We start from the raw sequence: 13,791 nt of genomic DNA on the forward strand, positions 1-13,791 counted from the left end.
GCACACACAGTGACATGTTAGACCTTCTTCAGAATACTGTATATACTATGGGCATCATGGTGCTGATCCAGAATCCTTACATTATTATTTATTACTAGAGCTACAATAATAAAGCAAAGAGGAGGGGGAAGTAATAAATATGAAATAATGTCATTATGATGATTCCATTTGTTTCACTATCCACTCTGTGCAGGGGCAAAGCTTATTACATTTTTAAACTGTAGAGATACAATCATTTTACTGCTGTAAAATCCAAATTTTGTCTTATTTAAAATATAAATCTAATATAATCTGCTTCTTAATATATGTTCTTTAAAATACAGCGTGTGTTTTTTAATATATTATAATAATGCATAATTATGTGGACATGCATATTAGATCGTTTTTTAGTGAAATATAATCCCTCCAGAAAGGCAGGAAAAGCCCGGAAACTTACTTTAAAACTAAATATGTTCTAAATAATTTAAAACTAAATATGTTCCCTAAAACGGTGACAGAGCTACAGACCCATGACAGCCTTACACAGGTAGCCAGCAGCTATGACCAGCACTACCTGTGCAGTTAATAAAAGGACAGGTAATGTTTGCAACAAGACAACTTACCAACGTGTACGTAATAAGCTAATACTCCTGGGTGCTACACACTACAGTGTGCGCTGTACACCTACTTACTGGTTTTGTCGCATCAGTCTGTGTCTCTGAGTTAACTTGTGTTTCTCCTACAGCTCCGGACCGCTAAAAATGCGCGTGCTCTTTGTGAGCTCGTTCCCGGCTCGTAACCAGCGCGTTCTGCCGTCAAGGGCGATCATTGGTTAAATGTGATCATGTGACTGATGCAAGCCAGATCCTTTTATTTAGCAAAACTGTGATTAATAGTTAAATATTATTGTTGAGGGGCACAGACAGGACTCCGCACCCACACACACATTAAAAAAAAAAAAAAAATTTTTTTTTAAAAGTTGCCTTATCAAAAGGGCACTTTGGGCACCCATCAGGAAAGGGGCGGGTGCTCAAGCCCCTCTAGCCCCCCCCCCCCCCCCTGCACGTGCCTGCAGTACTGTTACCAATAGAGTCAGTGTAAACAGATAAGTGCCGAGATAATGCTACAATGCACTGACTAACATGTCTAAGAAACCACAGTATCAATGTTAGGTTGCACAGTAAATGCACAGAGTCACATATAACTGTGTTAGGCCATTGATAATAATTTCATATTCATCATATAAATGAATTTATGAAACACTGCACTAATTTAGGATTAATAAAAAACATTCAAAAACATGTTTTTTTTTATTCTGGAGAGATCACTGCATTACAAGAATGTGTACTCGATTAGTCTTTTCACTAGGCTGATGCTAGTACACTCTTAGAAAGGATGTGTTAAAAATGAAACAAAGAAATATGTTATTGCAGTAGTAACAATCTTTTTTTGTGAATTTTAACATAGCATGTAAAAAAAATGTGTAAAAATCTTAACAGTTATTTTCAGAATCCAACCAACAACAGGACAGTTCTTCGTAGTTATATTTTTCAGCAGGAGATCTCACACTTTGCAGTGGAATTTAAAATCAGATTTCAGCTACTCCTTCAGGTCATGACTGCTTCTACAGGAACCACTTTGTGACTCTGGTGGAGAGAAAACTCACACACAGGACACACAGAAAAGTTTAGGCACTTCCTGTTGAATTGTCTATTTTTCGTAGTTGTATTTTTCAGCAGGAGATCTCACACCTTGCAGTGGAATTTAAAGTCTGTTTGACAGTGTGGAAATGTTTTCATTCATGACTGTTAAAAACAAAAGATCTTGGCAGTTTTGTTTCCATACAGAAAGAAAATGAAAGAAGAAAATTATATGTTGAGCTCTCAGGATTTGCTTTTACTTAAATAAAGTATAAACATGACAGAAAGAAGGAGAAATCTGAGTTGTTTTAGTCTGCTGAGGAGGATTTCAACTGACAGATACTAAACCAGTTTTACAACATTTTTGTTTTTCAGCAACTGCCACAGGAAACACTTTCCCAGCATGACTTTAACAACAACATCAACATGCATAAGATAAGATAAGATAAGATAGAACTTTATTAATCCCTCGGGTGGGTTCCTCTGGGAAATTCGACTTCCAAAAAAAGCACAGCAACGACCAAAGTTACAGTTACAGAACTGTTATATATATATATATATATATATATATACACACACACACATATATAAATACAGAGACAAATATAAATAAAATATACAAAGGGGATAAATAGAATAAATAGGAATAAAAAAATAAAAATACAAGTGAATTGCACATTTCAAGTATTGAGTCTATTGCACTGTTGACTATTTACAAAAAGTATTGCACAAGGTATTGCACAGTGAGGTGCAGAGGCACTACAGCTTAGTTGTTCCCCCCTCCTTTGTCCTCCTGTCTCCCCTCCCTCTCCCCTCCAGAGAGGAGTTAAACAGTCTGATGGCGTGTGGGACAAAGGAGTTTTTAAGTCTGTTAGTTCTTGTCTTGGGGAGAAGCAACCTGTCACTGAACAGACTCTTCTGGTTGTTTATGGCCGTGTGCAGAGGATGTCTGGCATTGTCCATAATGTCCATCAGTTTCTTTAATGTCCTTTTCTCTGCCACTGTCACCAGAGTGTCCAGCTTCATGCCGACCACAGAGCTAGCCCTCCTGATCAGTTTCTCCAGCCTGGAAATGACTTAGCCTTATGACTTAGCCTTATTATAAAACATCAGAAGATCAAACTATCAGAGATGGCTGCCTGCTGCTAGTGGGGCAGAATTTGTTTTTAGCTTCTTCCCTGAATCTTCACAGGCAGCTTAAACAGAAGCTATGATGGCATCTCAGAGACACAGGATCTCCGAAAGTCTCACAACAACATACATGGCAGCATGTCAGGAAAATTCGTTTTGCAGTCCTGTTTAGGCGTTAAATGTTTTTAAAGAAATATTATAAAATCTGACCATCTCTGCAGCTTTGTTCATACAAACTATTTTCAGCTGTCGGTGTGTAAATATTTCTGTAGGATACGTCTGAATTTTATTTTTACTCTTAAACAACATATGTTAGAGTTTATAAACATACAGGTGTGAGAATGTAAACGTTATCAACATTTGCATTTGATTTCTGTGAGGATCAGAACAAAGTGAGAATCAGTGACTCCATCAAAGCAAACTGCACAAGTCTTCTCTGATATGCAGTTTAAGAGAGCTGAGGTTACATGTGAATGTTTGTATTTACAAACCAACAGAAGTAAATGATCATTTATTCTAAGGAGTCAGTAAATGTTTACACAACAATCAAAGTGAAGTTTCATGTTAAATAAATCTGAACCAATGACTGAATGTATCTGAAAGCTGATTTACAGTCAAACACAACAACAACAGAATCACTGAATTTGATTGATTTCACTTCACAGAGACATTTAGTGATTTTCAATAATCAACTGAAATGAAGATGCTGCTGCAGTAAACATATTGTAATTTTATCTGTTTAAACATTTTTAACCTGCTGATGAGACAGTTTCAGAACTTAGAAGTCATTTCTTTGAATTTGGAAAACTGTAAAGTAGACGTGTTACTATAAAATGTTATTTAACTGAAAACAAGATGCTGATATTCAGGAAAATTAAGATCTTTAGTTGTAAAGTTCACTCTCGCTGATGTGACACAAGTTTAATCATTAATCCTTCTTTTAAGAAGTGTCACAGTTTACTGTTCACACTCAACAACTTTGAAAAGCAAAGAAATCATCATCATTTAGATTTTAAAATTAATAAAATATTTACATAAACAACATGAAAAATATTGTGAAAATATTAATTTAGAAGAAACAAAAATATTAAAAGCAAAAATTTCTTACAGAAACTCGAGTGGGTCAGATTTTCACATGAAAAAGTTCCTTTGGTTTCATTGAATTGCTAATAGTTCCATTTAATAAATTAAATAAAATAAAATAAACTCATAATGAAGTTGGTTTGATTAATAATTTCCCTAAAATTAACCCTGTTGCTGTACTGAAAAAACAGTTAAAATAAAGAATCACTTTACAATCAAATCTCAGTTTGACAGATTTTGATATCAGAGGTTTTGCCGTCTCCTGCCTTTCCAACACTGAAATATGGGAAGAGTTTCTCAGTGAAAGTGTCTCTGTGAGTGTAGATGTGAGTCATGTCTTCAGGGTCATAGAAGGACACCTCCCCCCTGTCATAGTCCAGCTGGACTCTGATCCTCTGGAGACTCTTCTTCACTGTCACAGTCTGACCAACACCATTAGTGTATTTTCCAATGCGATGTGTTAAACACCAGATTCCATATTTTGGTGAAGCAGAACACTTTCCCTTCCTGTCAACTGACTCTTTAACTAAACCCACATACCAGACAGGATGGTCTCCCACCTCCACCTCCCAGCTGTGTTTCCCTGAGCTGAAGCCCTCAGAGCCAAAAACAGTAGAACTATAAGTGTTTCTCTCTGGATTATCAGGAAGCTGCTGCTTTGTGTCTCCAAATCTCACACTGGTCAGATCATCAGACAGATAGAGCCAGCAGTTTGCAGTGTTTGGGTCCAGAATGACAGGACTGAAGTGGACCTTCTCCTTCATCTTCTCCCACACTCTGAAGGACAGGTTGCCCAGGTGTTTGGCCACATCTATCAGTGCTCCTGAGACCAGCTGTGGATCTGACACTGAGCTCTGGGCTCTGGCTCTGCTCTGAGTGTCTTTATAACTGCTGAGGAATGGCACGCTGTGTTTCTGCAGCTCTTCTTCAACAGCAGAGATGCTGTCTGACAGAGAGGAGATCTGCTCCTCAATCATCTTCATCTCTCTGCTGATAGTCCTCCCCTTCTGCTCCTCTTCCTCCCTCAGAGCTGCCAGTCTGGACTCCTCTTCCTCTTTCAGGAACTGCTGGAGCTTGTTGAACTCTGCTCTGATCTGCCTCTCTGTGGACAACAGCTGCTTCTTGGAGTGTTGAATCACTTTATTGTATGTTTCCTCCACTTTTTTGTATTTGTTCCTCTTGTCCTGCAGAGACTTTAAGTCAGATTTCAGCTGCTCCTTCAGGTCACTGACTGCTTCTTCTACAGGAACCACTTTGTGACTCTGGTGGAGAGAAAAGTCACACACAGGACACACAGTACTCTTCTCATCCACACAGAACAGTTTTGGTCCTTTTGATGTATGTTGCCAACCACCGCCACTTCTTTTTCTTTTTCTGTCAGATATGATTCAGATTTCTGTCTCATTGCAAAGGAGTCAGCAAGTTGTTTCAGTGCAAAGTTGACAAATAGAACATCTTTTGAAGATTTTCTTTTACAAACTGGACAGTTTTTGTTTTTAGGTTGTTCTCAGGATTTGCTTTTACTTAAATAAAGTATAAACATGACAGAAAGAAGGAGAAATCTGAGTTGTTTTAGTCTGCTGAGGAGGATTTCAACTGACAGATACTAAACCAGTTTTACAACATTTTTGTTTTTCAGCAACTGCCACAGGAAACACTTTCCCAGCATGACCTTAACAACAACATCAACATGCATAGAAAATAAAGAAATCTTTTTACATTTTTGATCAAATCCAAATCAAGACTGAACCAAAAGAGAAAGTGTAAAATGCTAAAAAAAAAAAAAGGGAGCAGTCATGTTTTAATCAAGGTGATACAAAAGTCAGAAACAGACACATTGTTACAAAATGCCTATCCCAGCTGTCATATCAAGACAGTCTAGTCTGCCCCAGGGCCAACACAAGGAGACAGGTGACTGTTTTCACCCACATTCACACCCACGGGCAATTTGAAATGATCAGTTAACTGTTGGAGTAGTTGGTGGAAACCCAGGCAAACAAAAAGCCAGTTGGTGGATTCGAACTCAGGACTTTCTTGCTTCTTGCCACCACGCTACCATATTCAGACACAGTACAAGGTTTAAATGAATGTATCTGCAATATTTTCTGAGATTTGATTTTTTGTTTTACTTGTGAACTAAGGTTACTGAAGCAAATCATATTACATATGAAAAAGTGTCATAGAGTGAAACTAAATTGTGTTATAAGACTGTTTTTCAAGTTCCTGGGTACCACCATCTCCCAGGAGGTGAAGTGGGAGACCAACATCTTAAAAAGACCCAGCAAAGGATGTACTTCCTCAGACAAGTGGGGAAGTACAGTCTTCCACATGAGCTGCTGATCCAGTTCTACACTGCAGTCACTGAGTCTGTCCTGTGCTCTTCCATCACAGTCTGGTATGGTGCAGCCACTAAACAGGAGAGGTGCAGACTGCAGCGGACTGTACAGGCAGCTGAAAAGATCATCGGCGCCCCCTGCCCTCCACCCAGGACCTGCACCTCTCAAGAACCAGGAAACACGCAGGGAAAATCATCACAGACCCCTCACACCCTGGACACAGACTTTTTGACCTGCTGCCCTCTTGTAGACGGTACAGAAGCCTGCAGACCAGGACCACCCGACACAGGAACATGTTCTTTCCCCTCACCATCTCCCTCCTAAGTCTCACACTGCTTCACACTGCTAGACTGCAATAGATGTGTGTGTGTATTGAGTCATTTACATATTGTTGTGATCCGGTAGAGACACCATCTACCGGAAACAAATTCCTTGTATGTGTTTGAGCATATACTTGTTCAATAAATGCAATTCTGATTCTGATTCTGTTGAGAAAATATCAACTTTGTCTCCATCTTGTGGTTTTTGCAGGAACAAAACTGTTCACAGTTGCGTCCACATGATCAGGTTTCATTGCAGTACATCCGGAGTCAGTCTTTGGTGAAATTATAAGTAGTGTGCATGAAGGTTGTGCTGTCCATTGGCAGGATGAGATAATTATTAAGCAACAACATTTTTTTCTGAACATTAAAGAGAAATCTCAGTTTCAGATTTAATTTTTTAATTTTTATTTTAATTTTTGTAATTTTGGAATCACCTCACAACATGCTGGGAAAGGCCTAGCAGAGCAGACAATGTTATTAAAGGAAAACAGAAAATCACCACTTCAGATCCACTGTCCCCTGCATAAATCAAGTCATACTCCCTCCCAGTGTTTCATAGTGCCTGGGACGTCATGGGCCAGATTGTAGCAAAGCCACTCCAGACAGAAGAATAACCAAGTAGAGCACAAGTGGATAAATAGGTGAAAACTACCTGTAGCCATTTCCTTTGACTGTGCTGGGTTCCTCATGTAGTTTGAAGTGACCAACAAAATGTTGGACTTATTATTAGTTGTTTTAGATATTGTAATGTTTTATTGTTTCTGTACTGATATATTGTTTTACTTAGTGATTCATAGTTTTATTCTCTGAAATGTTTTGATTCTATTGGCATGCTGGGAATTCACTCACTTTGTCTGGTGATAGAATTTGTTTACATGTTTGTTTAGTGGGGTTGGTTGGCTTCCTGCAGTTGTCAGATATGTCTTCTCATGTTTTTCCCATTTTTCATACAGTTTTAGTAATGTTTTTAATAAATAGCCAGTTACAGCACTTAATCTGAACTTACTGTTTGGCTTCTTATTGAAGCCTCTGTGTCATTTACCCTGGTCTTACTGTTTTTATTTATTTATCCTATTTTTCTATTCCTTTCAAATGTGTCTGCTAGTGGATCTCTGTGACACCGGATGAGGCAAACAGAAACCTCTAAGTTGCTCTGATAAGTTTTGTTTGTCATGTACTGTGTGCAGTAGGCAGGAATGGTGGAACAAAAGGTGAACTTCTCCTGTCAAATACTAAAGTTGTTCCATAAACTACTTGTGTTTTATGCTTGTCTCTGTGCAGTGTGGACCACAACAACACAAAATCACCTAAATTGATTTTTGTTTCACGTTACAGAGGCAACTTGCTGAACAGTTCTGTGATCAATATTCTAACATGTCAGCTAAAAATAAAATAGAAATGAGAGTTATAATAACTTTTGATTCACTGAAACTCAGAGTGAAGTGTAAAAAATAAAATTAAAGCCTTATTATAAAACATCAGAAGATCAAACTATCAGAGATGGCTGCCTGCTGCTAGTGGGGCAGAATTTGTTTTTAGCTCGTTCCCTGAATCTTCGCAGGCAGCTTAAACAGAAGCTATGATGGCATCTCAGAGACACAGGATCTCCGAAAGTCTCACAACAACATACATGGCAGCATGTCAGGAAAATATATTATGCAGTCCTGTTTAGGCGTTAAATGTTTTTAAAGAAATATTATAAAATCTGACCTTCAGCTGACATCTCTGCAGTTTTGTTCATACAAACTATTTTCAGCTCTGTGTAAATATTTCTGTAGGATACGTCTGAATTTTATTTTTACTCTTAAACAACATATGTTAGAGTTTATAAACATACAGGTGTGAGAATGTAAACTTTATCAACATTTGCATTTGATTTCTGTGAGGATCAGAACAAAGTGAGAATCAGTGACTCCATCAAAGCAAACTGCACAAGTCTTCTCTGATATGCAGTTTAAGAGAGCTGAGGTTACATGTGAATGTTTGTATTTACAAACCAACAGAAGTAAATGATCATTTATTCTAAGGAGTCAGTAAATGTTTACACAACAATCAAAGTGAAGTTTCATGTTAAATAAATCTGAACCAATGACTGAATGTGTCTGAAAGCTGATTTACAGTCAAACACAACAACAACAGAATCACTGAATTTGATTTATTTCACTTCAAAGAGACATTTAGTGATTTTCAATAATCAAATGAAATGAAGATGCTGCTGAAGTAAACATATTGTAATTTTATCTGTTTAAACATTTTTAACCTGCTGATGAGACAGTTTCAGAACTTAGAAGTCATTTCTCTGAATTTGGAAAACTGTAAAGTAGACGTGTTACTATAAAATGTTATTTAACGGAAAACAAGATGCTGATATTCAGGATAATTTAGATCTTGTAGTTGTAAAGTTGACTCTTGCTGATGTTTAATCATTAATCCTTCTTTTAAGAAGTGTCACAGTTTGCTGTTCACACTCAACAACTTTGAAAAGCAAAGAAATCATCATTCAGATTTTAAAACTATCAAAAATATTTACATGAACAACATGAGAAATATTCTGAAAATATTAATTTAAAAGAAACAAGAAAAAATTTAAAAGTTTCTTACAGAAACTCGAGTGGGTCACAAGATTTTCACATGAAAAAGTTGCTTTAGTTTCATTGAATTGCTAATAGTTCCACTAGAACAACAAAATAAAATAAAACCTGATAATGAAGTTAGACAGTGTGATTAATAATTTCCCTAAAATTAACCCTGTTGCTGTACTGAAAAAACAGTTAAAATAAAGAATCACTTTACAATCAAATCTCAGTCTGACAGATTTTGATATCAGAGGTTTTGGTGTCTCCTGCTTCTCCAACACTGAAAAATGGGAAGAGTTTCTCAGTGAAAGTGTCTCTGTGAGTGTAGATGTGAGTCATGTCTTTAGGTTCATAGAAGGACACCTCCCCCCTGTCATAGTCCAGCTGGACTCTGATCCTCTGGAGACTCTTCTTCACTGTCACAGTCTGACCAACACCATTAGTGTATTTTCCACTGCCATAAAATAAACACCACTTTCCATATTTTGGTGAAGCAAAACACTCTCCCTTTCTGTCAACTGACTCTTTAGCTAAACCCACAATCCAGTCAGGATGGTCTCCCACCTCCACCTCCCAGCTGTGTTTCCCTGAGCTGAAGCCCTCAGAGCCAAAAACATTGGTATAATTAGTGTTTCTCTCTGGATTATCAGGAAGCTGCTGCTTTGTGTCTCCACGTCTCACACTGGTCAGATCATCAGACAGATAGAGCCAGCCACTTGCAGTGTTTGGGTCCAGAATGACAGGACTGAAGTGGACCTTCTCCTTCATCTTCTCCCACACTCTGAAGGACAGGTTGCCCAGGTGTTTGGCCACATCTATCAGTGCTCCTGAGACCAGCTGTGGATCTGACACTGAGCTCTGGGCTCTGGCTCTGCTCTGAGTGTCTTTATAACTGCTGAGGAATGGCACGCTGTGTTTCTGCAGCTCTTCTTCAACAGCACAGATGCTGTCTGACAGAGAGGAGATCTGCTCCTCAATCATCTTCATCTCTCTGCTGATAGTCCTCCCCTTCTGCTCCTCTTCCTCCCTCAGAGCTGCCAGTCTGGACTCCTCTTCCTCTTTCAGGAACTGCTGGAGCTTGTTGAACTCTGCTCTGATCTGCCTCTCTGTGGACAACAGCTGCTTCTTGGAGTGTTGAATCACTTCATTGTATGTTTCCTCCACTTGTTTGTATTTGTTCCTCTTGTCCTGCAGAGACTTTAAGTCAGATTTCAGCTGCTCCTTCAGGTCACTGACTGCTTCTTCTACAGGAACCACTTTGTGACTGTGGTGGAGAGAAAAGTCACACACGGTGCACACAGCTCTCTGCTCGTCCACACAGAACAGTTTAGGCTCTTCCTCATGTTTACTGCACACCACTGTTAATTTCTTCTCTCCTTTTTCTGTCTCAGATGATCCAGATTTCTTTCTTCCAGAAAAGGAGTCAGCAAGTTCTTTCAGTGTAAAGTTCACAATTAGAAATTTCTTCGAAGATTTCCTTTTACAAATGGGACAATTTTTGTTTTTAGTTTGTTCCCAGAATTTCTGCAGGCAGCTTGAACAGAAGCTGTGGTTGCAGCTCAGAGACACAGGATCTCTGAAAGTCTCTGAACACACATGGCAGCTCAGGAAATTTTCAACAAGTCCGAGTTTCTCAGCCATTTGATCTTTAAGTATTTTTTTAACTCACCAAATTAGTGTCTCTTGAACTTTCTGATTAAAATCCTCCAAACGTGTGTTTTTCAGCAGAGATCTGACTCCCTGTAATGGCGTCTCAGCTCAGTTCAAAAGTGTCAGAATTTACTTTCATTTTCATGGATCACGTGTTAAACTGAAATATGCACATAACACTTGTGTCCATCAGAGGGCGCTGTGTGTGTCATTCAGATAGTTTTCAGTTTGTGCTCCTTAAAACGACACCAAAGTGAAAAATGTAGAAAATCTTGACTTCTCCATTGAAAAAACGAAACCTAAAAAGAACATAAAAATGACACAAAGAAGGTGAAGCTGTGGTGTTTCAGAAGTTCAAGTAGGAAAAGTCAGCTTGTTCTCAGAGTTTTTATCTGCAGTTTTAATTAAAGTTGTCGTTGCAGCTAAAGACATAAATTTGGATTCATCACAGAGTTTAGTTTGTCAACCTGCCAGACCTCTGCTCTCACACTCAAAACAAAGAAAAATTCTTGACCCTCATGAACATGAAGCAATAATTCTGAGTAAAATGCAGCTGAAATACATGAAATCAAAAGTTTATTTTTTCAAATAATACATCATTAAAATATGCTTGTTATAAACTAAATGTATACCAGTGAAGTTAATTTTCTTTGACCAGATTCAATCAAAGATGACTGTATTACTGTAAACTGACTACATCCTGTAAGTAGTTCAAATTCAGGGACACAGGATCTCTGAATGTCTCTGAACACGTTACAGTTCAGGAAAGTTTCTACACTCATCAAATGTCACATCTTTACAGCTTGTACCTTACAGTCCTTCAAGAAATCAAATTTCTTTTAGAGAGCTCAGCTGTTGTCATGGTGTTCTAGATAATAATTAATAACCACCAAACACAATATCTGCTTTTACTACCTGGGCTGTGGCCTCAAACCTGACTAAAACTTTAGACCTTTAGACTCCAACTTTCAAGTCTGTCATGAACTGAAATGTGATGAGCTGGCCAGTGTGAGAAATACCAATAAATAAAAATTAAAAATATGACAGTGGACAATGAGAAACTAGTAATACTGATGAAAAAACAAATTGATATAAACTTGTTGATATAACTTAATATGTCATGACATTAATGACCGTTGTGTGTTTCTGCTGTATTTGAATGTTCAGTGATGGATGATGAAGACAGTTAAACAACAAAGATATTATTACTAAATTATTACTTGTGTCAGTGTTTGTGTGTGACTGTGCCTTTGTAGTTATGTTTATGAAACGTTCATCTTCTGTAGGTTATCAAGTAGAGGGTCTACTGAATGAAAATGCAATACAAATACTTGAAACTGACAACAAAGAAGAATTTACTGTCACATGTCATGAGTCATATTCTGGTGAAAAAAAAATCACAAGTCCATAAATCCAACCTACAGCAGGAGCTAAAACTAGCAGCTCAGTAACTGGATGTTGTTCCTGTTCCTGTCTTGCAGGTTTTAGATGTGTCCTTGATCCAACACAGCTGATTTTGGAGTTACCTCCTCAGCATGTCTTGAAGTTATACCGAGGCCTGGTAATGAACTAATCATTTGATTCAGGTGTTGATCAATGGTGATATCTAAAACCTGCAGGACACCGGCCCTGGAGACCTGGACTTTGCCCCCTCTTGCTTTTAGTCGGTTAATAAGTGTCACAGTTTGCTGTTCACACTCAGAAACTTTGAAAAGCAAAGAAATCATTCAGATTTTGACCTGATCAAATATTTACATGAGAAACATGAGAAATATTCAGAAACTATGTATTTAAAAGAAACAAGAATATAAAAAGCCGCCCATCACATACACAGTTAAGATAAAGAATCACGTTAAAGTTTAGCAGATTTTGATATCAGAGGTTTTGCATCTCCTGCCTTTCCAACCTCAAAATACGGGAAGAGTTTCTCAGTGAAAGTGTGTCTGTGAGTGCAGATGTGAGTCATGTCTTCAGGGTCATAGAAGGACACCTCCCCCCTGTCATAGTCCAGCTGGACTCTGATCCTCTGGAGACTCTTCTTCACTGTCACAGTCTTACTATCACCATTATAGTATTTTCCACTGCGATGCAGCAAACATGAAATTCTATATTTTGGTAAAGGAAAAGCTCTCCCTTTCTGTCAACTGACTCTTTAACTAAACCCACATTCCAGTCAGGATGGTCTCCCACCTCCACCTCCCAGCTGTGTTTCTCTGGGCTGAAGCCCTCAGAGCCAAAAACAAAAGAATATTTACTGTTTCTCTCCAGATTAGTTTATCTGTTTCTTTTTGGACACCCTTTCTGGATTTCTCTCTGAAGCTGCTGCTTTTTGTCTCAATATTTCACACATTCTCACAACTAATCTTGTATAAACATACAGATTAGGTGTGAATTTGGAGATCTTTAAAGTAAAATACTAAAAATTGTTATTTGACTGAATCAAAATGCTGATAATCAGGATAATGAAGATAACTTAGTTGTGCAGTCTCTTGGTGAAGGGATATAAGTTTACCGATTAATCCTGTCACAGCTCACTGTTCACACTCAGAATTCACGTTAACAACATGAAAAATATTCTGAAAATATTCAGAATACTCTTGTTTAAAGAAACAAGAATGTATCTAAAAGAAGACATACACAGAGTTAAAAGTCAAACAGCAATCACTTTACAATCAAATCTCAGTCTGACTGATTTTGATATCAGATGTTTTGCATCTCCTGCCTTTCCAACCTCAAAAAATGGGAAGAGCTTCTCAGTGAAAGTGTCTCTGTGAGTGTAGATGTGAGTCATGTCTTCAGGGTCATAGAAGGACACCTCCCCCCTGTCATAGTCCAGCTGGACTTTGATCCTCTGGAGACTCTTCTTCACTGTCACAGTCAGGGTTGATTGAAGTAGGACTCAGATGTGGAACTTTCTGAATGGAAAAAGTTTGTTTATTTACAAAAAGCTATTGTTACGAGTTCAAATATTGAGGGTGAGCACAAAACAATAATGGTCCAGAAGAGCTTCGGTCAAACAATGATTTTAATGAACACACTCGTGGGGAGATGAACACTGCCCACAGACAGCATC

At 38.1% G+C, this 13,791-nt stretch overlaps 1 protein-coding gene and 1 pseudogene across 1 annotated transcript; both read right to left on the reverse strand.

Annotated features, from left to right (window-relative positions):
- Positions 1–3,944: 3,944 nt before the first annotated feature.
- LOC147317900 (zinc-binding protein A33-like) lies at positions 3,945–5,238 on the reverse strand (annotated as a pseudogene).
- Positions 5,239–8,292: 3,054 nt separating this feature from the next.
- LOC147317901 (nuclear factor 7, brain-like) lies at positions 8,293–11,049 on the reverse strand. The gene has a single exon (XM_086315321.1). It carries the CDS (start codon positions 10,707–10,709, stop codon positions 9,288–9,290), a length of 1,422 nt encoding a protein of 473 aa, XP_086171447.1. The 5' UTR covers positions 10,710–11,049; the 3' UTR covers positions 8,293–9,287.
- Positions 11,050–13,791: the final 2,742 nt, after the last annotated feature.

This window comes from Aulonocara sp. 'chitande type north' Nkhata Bay, linkage group LG12 (genome assembly GCF_057382095.1).
Source record: "Aulonocara sp. 'chitande type north' Nkhata Bay isolate Kocher_YH1m ecotype deep benthic linkage group LG12, A_spYH_male_GT1.1, whole genome shotgun sequence".
Taxonomy (NCBI): domain Eukaryota; kingdom Metazoa; phylum Chordata; class Actinopteri; order Cichliformes; family Cichlidae; genus Aulonocara; species Aulonocara sp. 'chitande type north' Nkhata Bay.